Here is a 17,728-nt window from a genome sequence, read left to right as displayed (position 1 = left end):
TTAATCCCCACTGATCTAAAAAAATCTGAATCTATTTACTGTGCCCTAACCATGGAAAGACTATACACAATTCCAACGCCACCCCTAAAGCATAGCTACATAGTCTACTACAAGATTAGAGCTAGGCTATTGGTGTTCCAGCAGAAAAGGAGCACAAGACTCAAACCTAAGCATGATTTGAGGCACCAGCCAGGACTGATTATTTTCATTATGTGTCATGTAACGCCTACAAGTTTTCATCATCCAACCACAATAACCTCAGCTTCACCTCCAGTATCCTTAATCCTCACCTATACTCCTGAACTACAGATTCCACAAAAGGCACTGCACACAAAGGATGGTTTGATTTAATGAATGTACTAACTGGTTGATCAGTGTACAGTTGGACAGGTTACACAGCAGCCTAAAAACACCACAGGCTTTCTGCCAACTCTGCTGTCCTGTGTACAACATTTATGTCTCTCCCTCCTTCATCCTCCCTCCTTAACCATGTCCTAAGTTTGTACAAAGTGTATGACTTCAAGGACTACCCCTCCAACAAAATTTCGTGGAATTAGACAACACATACTACACTGACTGATGGAAAATGGAAACAAGCACTTCCATCTCTCATTCCTTCACAACTTTCAGCTGAAATCAACCACATCATAACAAAATTTTATTAAAGAAAAACAGGAAAAGAAAAACAAAAAAATTTTAAAACCCTATAGAAATATTCAGACACTTAGCCAAATCCTTAGGAAATCAGAGTTCAATAGCATATACAAGCACAACTATCTGACACGTTGAGGTACCTTTAAAACGCAAAATTAGAGATTGCCAATACAACTGTGCACATGGTTTATATATTCCATATGCTGCAAGTCATTAAAAACCCAAGGAAAAATTTATAAATTAAGTCACATGCTAAAGGCAAGCAATCTCCAGTATTTAAAACAGGTAAAAAAATACCTCAGATTACTCAAATGGTGGGCAATGCTACAAATAAATGTCAGATTTCTTTCATAATTATATTCAATTATTTATATGTTCTTTTAGAACCATGTGCAAGTTTTTACAAATTTTACAAAATTACTCTTTTGTTTTATAAAAATTATTTTTAAGTGCTTTGGAGTAACTGAATCTCAAAATGCCCTCAGGTAACACTTGGGTTTTGAAAGACACTTGTTCAAATAAGCAACTTCTTTCTCGTGCGTCCTCTGAAACACACAGATTTCATTTTCCTCAATTAGCTCATCCCTTCCTGATTTCACAGATTACAAAACCTGACTTCCAGATTGTTTAGTTTCATAACTCAAATCCTGCAATACTCTGTGGAATAATGTGTGCCTCTTGCTCTGAGTTGCTGTGCCTCATGCGAGATGCTATATGAGGATCACCATCAGTGGGTTGAGTTGCTTTGATCTGGATTTTTTAAAATTTTCCATATCACTCAACCAACTGAAAAAAAAGAAACAAACAGTACTCACATTCTTTGAATGACATCTAAATTACCTTCCAGTCTGGAATCACTCTCATTCCATGACAACTTATCGTTACTATTTGTTTTCCTTCTACTAAAATGAGCTGGAGACTGTATTTCATTCCTCTGAAAATGTCTAACTCAGCATAATTTTCAAGGATTGTCCTCCCACCCTGAAATTCTTGCACTCTACTGTAAAGCTGTACCAACTTAAGAGAACAGATTTATTCCTTGATAAACAGTCCCTGCTAGTTCTCAGTATTTGTAGTGTCTTTACCAAGATCTTTGCTCAGTCAGCCAAGGCTGAGGCATTCCCTGATTTCCAACATTACCGTGATGCAGGCTCCTGGTTACCCCTCACATCTTTGAGCATAAATTTTTCAGTTCACCTGAATTTATTATATGACTATTTTTAAATCTTCAGCATATCTCAGCAAAAGATTCTTTTTGTTTATTTTCAATTTATGAAATAACTTTTATAGCATGGCCCAAAAGCCACCTGAACAGAGTGAAATGATCACAACCTGGAATGAAGAAGTCACAGATTCTTACTTTAGTAACATCTAGGCTAATTTTAGTCATATTTAACCCAGCTTCCAGAAGAATGTAAAGACAAGAAGACAGTGACCTACATGTCATTTATAACATAGCAGAGAGACACAGGACACTGCACAGTTCTAAAATGAACAGATATCCAAAAGAAGGCAATCACGTATCACCATCACATTAACTCTAGGTACTGGATCAGACAGAAGAAAGATTGCTGACAGCCTAACCCAGAGATCCAAACTGGCATCCAGAAGCATATTCCACAGCAACACAGTTCCTCCCTAGTCTCCCCACCCTACTTCTAAACACACAATGGTCTGCAGCACATACAAGGAAAAATCACATTTTAATATACCCAGTAATTCCAGAGTATTTTAGAATACAGTCTGGGCAGTGCAGCCTTCTTGCACACCTCAGGAAGATGATATATTTTAACTCTATCTATGCTGGCAGATAAGAGAAGATCCACTTTAGTGTTAGCTGCTGGCTCTCCACCTTTGCTCAGGACCAGCTCAAACAGCTCTCCCAAGGGAAGCTGCTTGCAAAGCAAACGTGAAGCAGCAGCAGCACAGCCAATGTGCACCATCCATCCTTGGGAATGACCTCTGGCCCAATCCTACAGCAATGTGCATACAGCCAGGAGGAAAGTGATGTGAGACTCACACTTCAGTTTGATCTTTGGCTGGGGATGCTGTCCCACTTATAACCGTTTTCAAAATAATTCATTAGCACAATAAGAGAAGAGTTGTTCTTGCTGTCCTTGCCTCCAGTCAAAGAGTGATTTACCTGCGAAGTGACCTGCCAGCTGTAACATGCTGCTTGCACTGCAGCTCCCTGGCCCACGCTGCACTCATACCAATGTCCCTGCCACTGATATTGCAGAGGAAGGAAAAACACTTCATACAATAGCTGACAGCATTCGTGTCTCTGACAATAAGATATACAATGCTATCCTATTCCTACAGAGGTTACAGCATAAAGAATGGAGATTAGGATACAGAATACAGTTACTGATGGGTCAAACAGGGCTCAGGAAGACAACAGCACATGAATCCTAAGTAGGAAAAAAAATCCTTCTGACACAGAAAGAAGCAATTGGCATCTAAAAACCTAAAGATTATTCTAGGCATAGGAAGAACCAGATATGGCACAAGTATGAAGAAATATTAAAAGTGAAACCAAAATGAGAATCAAAAGTAAGAAAATTACCATGAAAAAAGTATGACAATAAATTAATAAAGAAAAAAAATCAATAAAATAGGGCAAGTGCTGAGGATCATTAAAATCTCTACTGGAGCAGCAGACTCTGGTTACATCTGTTCTAAAGAGTTGGCTGAACCATCACTCAGTGCAGAGGACATCTGAAACAAACCCGCTGGCACCCACACTGCCCTAGGCCTGCTGCTCCTCTCCTTTATGCCAGCAGATCTGTGTGGGAGAGGTGTCTGGAGTCAGAGACAGGAGTAAGCCAAGAATCAGCTTGGGCCACTGCTCAAGCTGTGCTCTGGCTGTGCCCTTTAGCAGCAGGAAAGAAAGGCAGCAGATATAGGGGAGGAAGGGGTTGGTGCAGGGAAGGATGGGCAGGAAATGTAGGTGGGGAGAGGAAGACCTGTGTTTGAAAGGGAAAAGGGCAGGACCAAAGTCAGGTTGGAAAGTGAGAGAGGGAGCCTGTCTTAAATTAGGTGAAGAGAGTACACAATCAGACTAAGAGAAAGGAAAGGTTTGGCATGACTGACTCTTGCCATCCCACAGGCAAAAGGTTAGAAGAATGAGTTCTAGAATTGCTACTACAAAGTAGCACACAAACAATTTTTACCTTATTTAGATTAGGTGAAAATGCTACCTGATCAGGTTATCTCTGATACACTACAAAGACTTCATAAAAATGACTGAGCATATTTATCTACTCTGCACTATCAGCAAACAAATGTCTAAAACGTACAAGCCCCCAAGAAACAGAGGACTTTGCTCTAATGCATGTGATGAATAGCACTTTACCCATGTGAAATCAACAGAATCTTGGAAATGGAAGCTGAGACAACTCAAAGCCAATAATCCACCTTTTCCCAACTTCATGCAATTTCCCTGTTAAATAATTTTCTTTTCCTCACCTCTGTGAATTTCTAGAAGTCTGACTTCTCCATCTTTGAAAATACAAGATGACACTTTCTCATTCTGTTTAGCTTTGACTAATGTAAAAACAAAGTACAAATGGAAGAAAATACAGCAAATTCTGAGGAAGGACTTTTTCATTGAAGTGTCAAGATATCAAGGCAAATAGTTTTCAAAAAGCATAATTACAAGGTTTATGAAAGATTGTTTATGGATTCTTTGTTAGGTATAGATACTAAGCAACTTTTTTTTTAATGTGGGTCTCATAAGACTTGCATATGGGGATATTCAGTTTGTGAAAACACAAGCAGCCTTAATTATAAAGCAGGCATTCCTGTCAGCCACTTCATATGGGGAGGAACAATTCAATTTAGATGTGAAGCCATTTTCACTAAAGTAATCCATTTGTACTGGAGCAAAAATGAAGGCAGTGCAAGTATCGTGTCTCAAGGCTGTATTTTTTCCAACTAAAAAAATACTCAAGCACAATTACTAAGAAGAGAAGAAAAAAAAAACAAACAATTAAACAAAGAGAACACCACTACTTAAAAGCAAAGACTCTATACAGTCATTTACTGACAGCCAACATTTCACTTCCTAACACCACTTAATTCAGCTCCACCAGTCTCCCACAGACTAAAGAGAAACAAAGCATTTAAGAGATGTGGGGTGAAGCTGTTATGAGTTTGGACTCTGGATTGTAACTGTCCCTAACCATGTTCTCTCACAGAACAACCTCTAGCTATTTATTCTCATCTATTCATTCTCATTGTTTGTACACAAGCTTTTGTGAAAGGAAACTCTTTCATCTCCTTTCCTTAGTTATTAGCTTGTAGCAACAGGAGGAACAATCAGAAGCCATTTTACAGGCTTGACATAGAAAAATGAAGTGTATTTTTTGTTGCTGAGCTCTACAAAGGACCAGAAACATACTGAACACACATTGATGTAACTATAAAGACAAAATTATTTAAATCCATTCTCTTATGTGAACCTGAACATTTCTGCTGTACAAATGTGGTATTTCATTTACAATTAAAAGGTTTTCAAGAACAGCTGTAAGTCCAGCAAAGAATTACTTTTGTGACAAGTCTCTTAATCCAAGACTGTTCTTTCCCTGCCAGGCTATTTAACTTGCAACGCTTCTGCTTCCTCCTCTGCAGCCCACATTGCACCCTTTTCCTCTTTACCTTACTCTGGTTCTGGTGCTCATCAAATCCTGCTTTATAATCAAATTCAATTCATTACTGCATCTGAAAACAACCCCAGCTAAAAGTGGGGTAAGTAACCTCTTCTGGGTTAGCTCATGGAGAGATGAGGTCCAGAATCACACAAAGAAAAAGTACAGTTATGTGTCTGGGAGCAGAGACTTGCAAGAGCTTCCTCTCTCTTTAGACAGAATCTGAGAGCAGCTCAGCTTTAGATTACTCCGGCAGGTCAAGTTAAACACTATCAACAAAAACCTAAGAGAAACTAAACTGAACAGCAAAGAAGACAGTGCAAAAAGTGAGGCAGAGGTTTTACAATATAGCAGGACACTGGTTGAGAAGGTTCTCACCTCACTTTGGGTTTGTGACAAGATGTCACTGTTTACAAGGTCACAATGCAAAACAGGTCAGGAAATTTTTTTCATTTTTAGGTTTTTCTTTTCAAATAAATAAAAAGTGGGACCTTTCCCCCAACCCATGACTGCACAACTGAGTGAACCATAACAGAGCTATGAGCAGGAAATCTCTTAACCAGGTTTGGCTGTTGGGGATTTTTGATTTAATTACAGAACTGTTTAAGCTGCTTTATAATTTAGCCAGACTTGAAAGAACACCATTACACCTCTCATGGCTTAATTCAGAACCATGCTCTGCTGGTACAAGTATGTATGCTCCTACAGAGCAAACTAGATAGAAAATAGATCTAAAGAAGATAGTACTGGTTAAAGGAAGAGGAGAAGAGAGAATGTTCTTTGTATTAGTTTCATGATACAGCTCACTGCTCCCACCACTGTCTGTGGTAGTTCAGAGTGAAAATGTTCACCGTCAGACATGACAACTCCTTAGGTTCACACTGCTACTAGTCACTGTTTTATCATATAAATGTGTATATATATATCTATATATATATGGCATCATAATTTTCACTCAAGAAACCTTCAATGGGAGCTTAACCAAATTATGTCCAGGACGCTGCTGTCTCACTCCTTTCCTTCTCTTTATTACATAGATTAATAATTTTGTTGCACCACCATTGGTACAGACTCAACGATGACTTGTGCTTCTTTCCATCAAGTTAGCCTGGGGCCAGTTCAGTGGCCAGCTCACTCCTCATTCCCCCAGGTACCACTATGGGAGGAGAAGCAGGGAGGTGGGGACAGACACGCTCACCTGCAGCGATTCCAACTTAGATTGGCTTTCAGGGTATGTTTACACAGGTGATGCAAACACATCCCAGCTCTTCTATCTACACCCTAATTTGCTGGAAATGTGCCAGCTGCAACTGAGGTGATATAACCACCACTAATTGCACACTCACACTAAGATACTTCGCCTGTAGGATACTCTCTGAATACTCAGACTCCTTTAGACTCCATAATTTTTTTCAGTCTTGCTTCATTATGCAATGGAATCTCCTTGATCTTACAGCACTGATTACAAAGGCGTCCACAACACACGTGCATTACACTTGCTACTGCCAAAGACACAATGCTAGCCTCCCAGGCAAACACTAAGGCTTTATATTCAGGTATCATCGGTATTGGAAGATGACAAAAATACGATGTTCTGGCATGTGCCCATGCCTCTCTACCCACCAGCAGCAATCCTCTTCCAATATGTTATGCCTCCAGATGCCACCACCCCCTATGTCTCTCCTCTGCCCTACTTGGCCCAGATTCAACATATTGTCCCTGTCATGCCTTTCCCCGCTCAAACACCAGGTTCCCCGCACCACACAACCCTCCAGCCCTTACACCAAACAGCCCCACCACCATCCCTCTCCTCCCCAGCACCAGACTCCACACCAAACCATACTATTTGCAATTCTTTCCCTTCACTCCAGGGTCAGGCTTGACCTGTCTCCTGACCTCTTGACTTGTCTCCTGCTCTTTGCCTCCGACCATAACCCTCTCCCCCCACTCTAGACGAGCTTCACTAAGATGCCTTATGTCCTTCCCTGCCACCCCAAGCCGGGCTCTCCTCGCCATGGCACCGCTTGTGCCCTCCCCAAAAACACCCCTACGCCCTTCCCCCTCCGCTCAGGCCAGGCTCCCACTACGTCCTTTACAGCCCCCTTCCACTCCAGACCGGGCTGCCCCCTGCGCCCTAATATCCAACCAAAACCAAGGCCAGGCTCCCCTCTCTCTGATACCCCTCCTGCCCTTGTCTCAGGCCAGCCCCCGCCTTGGGCCGGGCTGCCGCACATACACACGCACACACCCACCAGGTAGAGGGTGCCGTAGATGCGGAGGGACTCTGCCAGGGCGCTCTGGGTGACGTGCAGCACAGCCCAGGAGCACTTCGGGTGCCAGGTGTGCCCGATCTCGTAGCAGCTGTGGGGGATGGACTTGCTCAGCGCCGCCATCTTTGCAGCGCGCGCGCGGAGGGGAAGGGACGGGACGGGAGGGGGCGCGGGGCGCGCGCGGCCGCCGCGTCACCGCCGGGCCCGGGGGGAAGAGGTCGCGCGGGGCGCTGCGCGCGCCGGGGTTACTCCCGGGCACAGCCGCTCTTCCCCCGCCCCGCGCGCGCGCCGCTCGCGTGAGGCCCGCAGCCAATCCGCGGCCGCCGGGGAGCGGCCGGGGCCGGGGGTGGCGCGAGCCGCGGCAAGGGGGAAAGGGGGGGCCGCGGCTGAGGGTGTCCGTGTCCCCCCCTTGTGTGTCCTCATGTGTGTGTGTCCCCATGTGTGTGTCCCCATGTGTGTGTCCCTTCTGTCCCCCGTGTGTGTCCCCCGTGCCCTTGGGTGTCCCGTCCGTGTGTCCCGTGCCCGTCCCGAATGTGTCCCGCATGTGTCCCCTTCGTGTGTCCCGTGTATGTTCCGTGTCCTGTCCCACACTCGTGGCGGCGCGGGCACTTAGGTGCCCGTACGAAGCTGTGTTTCTGTACTTGGTGTGCTGGGAATCGCAGCCCTACGGATCTTGGGATGTCTGCACGACTGGGCTGATTCTCGGCGTGGTGGTGAGAGGTTTCAGCGTAGGGCAAGGAGGCTACGCGGAGCAGCTCGGAATTAATGGTCATGTCGCAGTTTGCTCCCCGCCTGTGGCGGCAGTGACATCTCCTTCCGCTCGCTCCACCCTGTGCCTTCTGGTTTTCGTGTCATCCTGCTTCTCCTGAGCCCCTGGAGAATGTCAAGCGCTGTTTCCTGTCTTAATTGGTGTGGCCTCCTCACACACTTAGAAGCCTGTCTCCTGTGGTTGGAGTGTTTGCAGGCCGGCTGCAGCGTTTTGTAAACTTGCTGGGAGGTGGATTGACCTGTGCGTAAGTCGATGTGCAGAACTGTGTATTAAGTGCAAAGTCTTCCTAAAAAGAAATCGTTTAATTATGAGCACAGTGATACCAGAAGAGTGAAAAAATGCACACATGCTCAGGCACACACACACAACATCCCGGGTGTACCCTGTGTCCTGTCATCCCTGCAGTGGACGACTGTAGGGGCGGCTGCCAGTGCCCCAGCAGCAGGCGGGATGGCCGCCCAGGGAGACAGCTAATTAAGGTTTAAAGGGACAATTGGCGGTCATCTCATCCAAGCTCGTTCCTTAAGCAGCATCCCCTAAAGCATGTCACTCAGGATTGTGTCCAGGCAGCTTTCGGATATCTCCAAAGTGAGGGAGGCTCCGCAACCTCTCTGGGCAGCCTTTTCCAGTGCTTGCTCACCCACACAGTAAAGAAGTTCTTCCTCATGTTTAGGTGGAACTTCCAGTTTCTGCCCATTGCTTTGTGTCTTCTTGTTCAGCACCAGCAAGAAGAGCCTGGCTCCATCCTCTTGACACCCTTCCTTCAGACACTGATAGACATTGGTAAGGTCCCCTCTCAGTTTTCTGCAGGCTAAAGAGCCCCAGATCCCTCAGCCTTTCCTCATACAAAAGATGTTTCAGTCCCCTAATCACCTTTGGACATGATGGAGTTTTTACAAAACCATGAAGGCAATGACTGATGACACAGTTACAGCTCAATTGCAAAACTGGTGTCTGGATCCAGCTTGAAATTTTGCTAATTTACGGATAAAGGGGCAGTGTGTATCAGGGCCTGAGGATTTTGTTTGTGTCTCTGTTAAATAACAGTTCACAAACATTCTGTCCTCATAAAGCAAGTACACTCTGTACGACCTGTGCTAAGGTCAAGTCAAGAAGAGATTGTTTCAAGACCTAGGTGGGACATAGGAAGATCAGCAAACTAAACTGCAGTGAAATGCAGACAGAACAGATCCACAGCAGGAAAATTCCGTCCTCTTACAGCCTGGCTGCAAATAGAACTGTTGAAGAGTTTACCTCCCTGATAAGACTTGAGATCATCCTCACAAAAAGGTAGAACTAATTTGTCACTGATTTTGCAAACTCATTTACTGTTTTTCCAAAGGAGCTTGTTTGGGTGCAAGAACGTACTTGCATTTCAATTTTAGCAGCTCAGAGATTGGTAGGATGGATGGTTCATAGAACTCGGGGCCACTGAGAGACTATTTGCAGACTCACAACAAGTCTGCAGTAAGAGATTTTTGGCCTAAATAGTTCAATTATGCTATTTCAGTCAGCGTGACTGACCAACCAACCCTCTTCAGGTAGAACTCTGTCTGTGATAGTTTGTATTTAAAATCTAGTAGAAGGCCCTAGAGATAACTTTTTTTTAAAATTCAGCTTTAGTGCTGGGGTACAGCTCCTCTGCAGCTGCAGCTGTGTGGCAGCCTCAGGGAGTGAATGTTGCTGTGTGCTGACCCTCACAAGGAAGCAGACTTGGCAATATAACCTGGTGCAGTGCTGTCTGGACTTTGGCTTAGACCTAGTGCCTTTTTGTGCTGTTTTTGTAGCACTCTGTAAAACACTGCTTGTGAGCAGAAAAGACAATTATTGCCTAAGTTATGGATTCTGGCTCTTTTTGCTTGCATGTTTTGGCTTTGATATTACTCTGGGCTCAAGGCTTGCTTGCTGCCTTGTATTTGTAGGCAGAGAGCTATGGCACATACAACAGCAATTGCACAAGCTGATGATTTCACATCTGACACACGTTTTTGCAGACAGTCCTAATTTTGGGACCACTTGTCCAGCTCAAGCAAAACTGTCTTGAGAGAAAGATCCAACAAGACTGCTCATTTGTGCGGCACCCCTGATCAGGCTGAAGTGTTGCCTGCTCAGAACTGCAGGCTTTTGCATGTCTCCTGTTGGATCAGCTGAGGAAGACTCTGATGATGCACTGATAAAGAAAGCAGCACTGTCCTGACTTTGCTCTGGGCTCTTTTCCGTGGGATTGCAACACTCTGAGAAGAAGCCCTGGGGGTGAAGCCACATGGGAATAATGCTCATGGTCCAATTGGCATTGGATGCCACCCCAGGCTACTCTGTCCTGGGAAACCTACCCTTGATTGGAATAGGGACAAAAAAGTCTCAGAAAAGGATGGAATCTCATGAATTAAAATGAAACATTGAGGACCTTTACTTTTGCCCCATAAATACCCAGGGTTTTTAGGAATGCTCCTTGTTGCATGAACAAGGCTCTATACTGGGAATAGCAGGGTGTGTCTATAATATTGCCTAAACAAACGCTAGTGGTGAATCCTGTGGCATAAAGCCAAGTGATGTGGCATACACTGTTCAGAGCTTGCCTTGGAGAGAACTATCCAGAGTAGTACCAAAACCAAAGCCAGGGAGAGAGCTAACTGCTAAGCAACATGAATGGTGAGGGAGTTGAGACTGCTTAGCTTGGTCCCTGGTCCTTGTTGATGTAACAGAGTCAAATGTACCAATGTGTCTGAATAAAAATGTAGGCTGACAAAAATATGAGCCTCATTAGACTAGGACAGCAATGATATCCCCGGGCTCCACGCTTTGTGCCACAGAAGGGAGTAATGTGGCAGCATCACACTGCATTGGGACTCTGCTCCTGTCGCCCATGTTAACAAACTGCAGCTTTCAGTACAAGTCTCTGGCCAGATTCACTCTTTAGGAAGGGACCTTAACTGATGGACAGCACTGCAATCCTTTAGTTTACCCATGCAGATGATAACTGATTATATCAGGGAGGCAGATGGCTTGGGTAGCAATTGCTGAATGAAGAAAAGTAGTCCCTTCCTTTCCAGGTTTTAGTGGGTCTCACAGTTTAGAACATTCTCTGCTGCTATCATCAGCATCTGCTAAGTCTGGTATCTACAAATAAATTACATGTCTCATGCCATGAGAGTAACTGGAGGCACGAAGATCTTTTTCTTGCCTTCCCACTGAGCAGTTATCAGTGTTAGAAAGTGGCCTAGCCAGGAATACAAGGCAGAGCATTTAACTAATTAGAACAAAATTAGGCAGAAAAAAATTAACTGATGAAAAAAGCCAACCAGGGGACTTGACATTTCAGGAGGCTCTGGGATTGCATTGGGATCTGGGAAATCTTCTTTCTAAATATTTTTAAATATCAGAACAATCTGGAAACATTTTAACTTGGAAGAAAAGTTATGCTTTGCCCTCTCCATTCCCTCTTGTTGCTTTCCAGCTTTTTTTTTTTCTTTTTTTTTTCTTTTTTTTTTTTTTATTTTTGCTATTTGTTTTCTCCCTTGGGACAGGGGATCCAACTTTCCCCTGCTACTCATGCTGTTGTCAGTGCCTGCATTTCAGTTCTGGAAGTAACTTCTCGTGTCTGATAAGAACTGCTCTTTCCACCAGTAGGTTTTTTTTCACTCACTAATTTTCCTGCTTTTCCCATTCTTCCACTCTCATTGTTATTATCCCTCAGCTTGTTCTCCTGCCATTTCTGCAATTGTCTCATCCCTCCATCATAAAGTTTATGACATCCAGACTGGAAAGTATTCTGCTGCTAAAAAAGCTTGGTATTAAATTCATTCTTCTCCTCAGGTCAGTGGTGACAATGTGTACATGCAGATATCTACTTCCTTCAGTAAACTGCATAGAAACTTGGAGATACTGCTCCAATCTCCATTTCTTCTCAAAATCCAGGAGAAATGGTGGGTACAATATATTATTAATTTCTTTAGAAACAAACCACAATCTTGTACCATACATCACTAATACATGAAATGGCTGTATTGAATGGGAGTGAATGGCCATTAATTGAGTGGATTTACTTTCCTCCAAGATAAAAAGAGCCCTTTAAGAACTACTTTTCACCTTTGTGCCTGAAACTACTTATGCTTTTAACTTAGCTCATTTTGCATTATTTGAAGAGAGATTCTCTTCTGGCTTGCAACCATGAATGCTACTTGTTCATTTTTTAGCAGGGGATAAGCTCAAAATACCCTTATGTTTGCTGATATTTCAAGGTAAAGGAATTATCTGGAAGTTTTCCCATTTTCCAAGATGTAGCAATGTCCAAACTAAATATGAGATGGAGTGTGGGATAATACCCTGTGAACACTTTAATACACACAATAATATCCCCATGTTTATACAAATACAGATTTTTTCCAGATCGAAATGTTGCAGTCTTTCTTACAGAGGTACCAAGGATTATATTAAGAAAATAAAATCATAACATTCACCACACTGACTCTGTGGGCCAAACCAAGAGATGACATACTGAGCCATATTCATGCTACTGGCATCAGCTGAATTGTACTTCAACTGTATTTAGCCTATGGTGTTGCTGTTTCTGGAAACAGTGATTTATTCTTTCTAAATCAGGTGACAGAATTGCTCATTAAAGGTTAAATTAAGCCACTGCTTTCACTACAGAGGGAATGAGAGGTAGTGCATGTGGACACACCGTCCCAAGAGCAGCCCGAAACAGCAACTGTCACCCTGCTGCTTCTTCACTGCTCTCCTGCTTTCCAGGAGAGAGCTTTCTATAGCTCTGGAAAGAATGCAAAAATCAGTCTTGCATCATCCAGGTATCTCAGCATACTCCTGTGCTTGAAACTCCCTTGTCCAGTCCCCTACCTTTGTTTGACTGAAACCACAACACAGCTTTACACCACCCAAACAGACCAAAATCTTTTCTGGTGCTATCAAAAGGTATGGCTGCCTGTGCTCTGGAGTCACAGTGCTGTGTCTGGAGTTCCTGTCCTTCCTCTACCATCCTCTTACCTTGTTGATCACCAAATTGAGCAGTCAGGAAAGACCTGTCCCACATAGCTTCGACGTCCTTCATTTCTGCCTACCAGGTGGGGGCAGCAGCCTTCAAACATGCAGGTGATAATCACCTTTCCAAGACCATGAGTGGGAAGGGCTGGAGGAGCTGGGATCCCACACTGCTGCACACAGGGAGCTCAGGGACAGCATCAGATGGGTCTCCACTCCTAAAGAGCTCCAAGAACTGAAGGAGAGTTCTGCACCTCTATTGTCTGTGACACCTGATAGCCAATTTACTCTCTGGCACTTTTTTGGGGCCTTTTGAATGATATCTGAGAGCAATATGTTATAGAGAGGTCTGGCCCTAAGTAGGATAGATACCAGCCAGTCATTATCATTTGCCTGTAGGAGCAGCAGTGAGTAGTGGGCTGCTCTTCAGCAGTGTCAATGCTAAGGATCTTTCACAAAATAGGAGAGAAAAAGGAGACAGGAGTGAACAATGACATCCTCAAACAAAACCTTTTGTTTGCCATTCCCAACTTTTTTGAGGTCATTATTAAGATTTTGTTTATTCTTCCAACACAAGCATTTTTCAGGCATGACCTTAAGAAAATACTCAGAAGGTGCCTTTTTTTTTTTCTTTTGCAGTTTCTAGTATGCTTAAAGCTTCTGTAACAAAACTGTCCATCAAGTTGGGCTGCTGAGGCCACAGACAGAAATGTAATTATTCTAAAGCAATTGAGCACCGAGCAGCTCCTTCAAAAATTAATGATAGTTTCTAAGAATTCAGCACTTTTTAAAAGACTTTCAATTTAAGCCTGATTTTCTTTTTTCCAGAAGAATAATGAACAGTAAATTTCAGCTATGTAGTTGTCAAATGCTCATGTTGAAATAGCCTCAGGACTCTGATCACTCATGCTGCCAACACTTGGATGTCACAGCAGTAGAATTCAACAGCCTAAGTCGCAGCTGCTGAACTACTTCATTTTTCAGGTTTGTCTTTTCAAATAGGCAGTGATTTTATGTTATCCTGGGTTAATAAGCTACATTGTCCTCCAGCAGGACTGTGGATATCCAAAGCTATGAGCAAAGTGAGTGGCTCAGAGGAGACTCTTTGAGGCAAGCTGCTCCCTTTGCCTTTATTTTCCAACTTTCCTGCCAGTTGTCTTGAAAGTGCTTTAAATTGCATATTAGAGAAACAGCACATCCATGATTGCTATTAGATTTTGAAATACTGTGTTTAGGTGGACAGATGTAGCTCTAGATACCCACATTTGGACCTCCTGGCAAAAATCAAGGCAGTGTGAAAACCAATTGTGGATTTGATGGGACTGCAACATCAGACTCTTGGTTGGTGGCTCCTCTCTGCTGGACCAAGGTTTATCAGTGCATAAACAGAGGACAAGACCTTTTCAGCACCTCTGGTCATTCCTAGAAGCCATTTCTAACTTTTCTGCTCAATTAGTTGAGAAAGTCACTAAAGCATAGCAACATCACAGGGAAAAAAAAACACCAAAGAGCCTTAAGAAAACTCTGAATAATGCAGAAAGCAAGAACAAATGTTTTATATATGTGGTCTTGTTAAAACTCTCAAGTGACATAAATACAATAAACAATAGCAAAGAATAGGATATTTCTGTTTGTTTCCCCACACTTGAGATGACCTAACCTACCTCAAAAATGGTTCCACTTTGGGACTTATAAGTTATTTGATCAGTCCAAATTTGTGAAAATAAACACTATTATTCTACTGTTTTACATTCTTTTGTCCTCTGTAAATAGACTGAGAACTAGCAAAGTAAATTATAAAAAAATACAAATCAAAATAAAAACTGCCGATAAAGCAGAAACAACACAAGGGGGGAAAATGTAATAAACACAGAAATAATGAAGTTAAATACTCATCACTGAGAACAGCTTTGTGTGCACCAGATGATTTTGTCACTGTTTTATGGTTGAGTTCTGATCTCATTCACAGACATTTCCTGCAGAGACTTCCCACATGCTAACCCTGGCATGGCCAAGAGAAAGTATTTTCAAAAACCCAGTGGAGTTAGATGTTCAGGTTTCATTGGATTTCAGTGCAGGTTGAACACCTAACTTTGTGTCTCTGAAAAAAATCCCCTTGTAAAGTAATAGGTCATTTCTTTGGCCCTACCTACATTGTCTTCCAGACAGTATTTTCCAGTGTTTTTTCTAGTTGTAACTAAATGCTGGGGGAGCTATATAGTATCTGTGGACCCAGCCAGAAGAGATGAACTTGACTGTAAATTCTTTATTAAGAAGAGGTTTGCTCTCTAGGCCCTGGGCCCAGCTCTCCATCCATGCCTCTGTGTGAGAACTGGAAGGCATGTCTTGCAGATCATTTAATGTGCAGATTTGTGCACATCATGTGTTAATAATTAGTATTGTTTGTCACATCAATGACAGGGCTTTCATCATGCCCTGGGAGAAGTAATTTTGCAGCCTGATATATGTCAGTGTTGGAAGGCTTCTCTTGATATTTTTATAGTGGTTTTTAGGACTGGAAAACTCTGAAGATCGAGAGCAGAAAGCTCACAGCATTGGCTAGAGCTCAGTATGCAGGTGCATATGCCTGTGCGTAGAGAGGATGTAATGGGTCAGACATGGTATCATTTTACATTCCCCTCCCACACCAGAAAAGCACCTTCCTTCTTTATCCTATTTATAGAAAATATAAGAATTTACTTGGTTCTTTTTTTGGACAAGAAATGTAATGTTAATATTTTATACAGATCTCTTCGGTCAAAAGCCCAGGAGGGAATCAATACAGCCCTGGCTGGGAGAGCATGCTGCCCCAAAAAAGAAGGCAGTAAGGTTGGTTAATGACCTGATGTCCACAAATGTCAAAATTCTGTCACAATGCCAAAAAAAAGGATTAACCCAAATGATATAGCCCAAGTAAGTTCCCTCATAGAAGATCTTAAGCAAACTTCACATGGGAAATCATAATGTATGCAAGAAATTATACCTCCTCCTGGCACTCCCACACCCACTGAACTGCATCCATCTCTGCTTAGACAGAAAAATGTAAAAATAGCACAGAAGAGCATATTTTCAGACGATGAAGTGAAATTTTAAGTTAGCTAAATAGCCCAGTTTAAAAGAGTGTGCAGCTTTTACCAATGTATGAAGGAGTTATAATTTCTGATGACCCAAAAAAAGAAATATATGACTTTACAGGCTTACCAGAAGCTCATTGTCATAAAACAAATGTCATTTAACATTCTGCATCTAAGTTTGCCCTAGCTGAAGAAAGTAAATCCATCTCTTACCAATATAACTTTCCAGAAAGGTTTTTGAAATCTTCTTTTCCATTGTGTCTACTTAACAAATGATCTCTGGAAATGCTGGCTATTTGCTTACAGAAATCATGTTCTTTTAGGACCCAGTTAATCCTTTCATAATTTAAAGGCTGGAGGGGCATGGTATTACGTTTTATATGCGAGTCTTAAAATAAAGATGTTTAAATGATCCTCTAGTCAGGCTGAAGAATATTTATCCTACAGTCATGCACTGTTGCCCTAGGGTTTTTGTATAAATTCTTCCTTAATCCTCATTCCCCTATTTAATTTGAGCCTATGTTAGTTCCTCTTACCTTTACCCAGCTGCCTGAAGGAGCTAAGGAATTAGATTTACATCCTGAGCTCCTTTGATAGTGAAGGGAGAGTGAAGCATCTCCAGTGCAGCCACCTTAGATCTGAACTCTCAATTACCTTCTCAGTCTGCCTTGTCCACATGTTATTCAATGGAGACAAACCTAGCACCCTCAAAACTTATGAAAATTATATCCCTACATCAGGTGCACAGGAAGGAGAGGCAGGCTTTGGAGCAAGACAGAGAGGGCTGCTGACCTTGGCAGTGGTTCCCTTCCACTGCAGTCATCTTGGCATGGTGGCAGAGAGAGCTTTTGAAAGCCTTTCCTTCAGGATTAAAACATGGAGGGGTCACTGCACCCCAACCTCAGGAACCAGCTTCACTGGAAGAGTGGCTTTTGTCTAAATTTGGCACCTGATTCTTCACTGCTTTGCATCATATGATGAGAGCAAAGGGATTTTTTGTTGATCTTTTCAACTAATTTCTTCATATATATGACGTGATTTTATGTCCAAAATTGAATAATAACCTTGCCTCTCAATACAGCACCATGCCCAGTTGTGGCCTAAAATTCACATATTTGGGAAATAATTTGCTCTAGTTTTACTTGGGGAATAATTAGGTTAGATGGCAGCTTTCTTATGGTTTTTATGTACATTTTTAGGAGTTTTCTTTTTATATTTGTCATAATTCCCCAAGGATGTGTGTACAGTGTCAACAGTACTGAAAGATACGAACTTTTACTGTAAGGAACTGAAATATCATGGTAATCTAGTTTT

At 42.6% G+C, this 17,728-nt stretch overlaps 1 protein-coding gene across 2 annotated transcripts in view; it reads right to left on the bottom strand.

Moving 5' to 3' along the window:
* Positions 1 to 7,833, bottom strand: part of TMEM135 (transmembrane protein 135) — a 158,596-nt gene extending 150,763 nt beyond the window's left edge. The window contains exon 1 of one of the 2 annotated variants that reach the window (XM_072926903.1): positions 7,556 to 7,833. In XM_072926903.1, coding sequence (XP_072783004.1) covers positions 7,556 to 7,696 — 141 coding nt within the window. In that variant the 5' untranslated portion in view covers positions 7,697 to 7,833. The remainder of the gene's footprint in view (positions 1 to 7,555) is intronic. The other variant, XM_030269009.4, reaches the window with a different exon arrangement.
* Between the last annotated feature and the right edge of the window lie 9,895 nt (positions 7,834 to 17,728).

Source organism: Taeniopygia guttata, chromosome 1 (genome assembly GCF_048771995.1).
Source record: "Taeniopygia guttata chromosome 1, bTaeGut7.mat, whole genome shotgun sequence".
Lineage (NCBI taxonomy): Eukaryota > Metazoa > Chordata > Aves > Passeriformes > Estrildidae > Taeniopygia > Taeniopygia guttata.
Note: the sequence above shows the minus strand (reverse complement) of the source record. Positions and strands in the feature narration are given on the sequence as shown.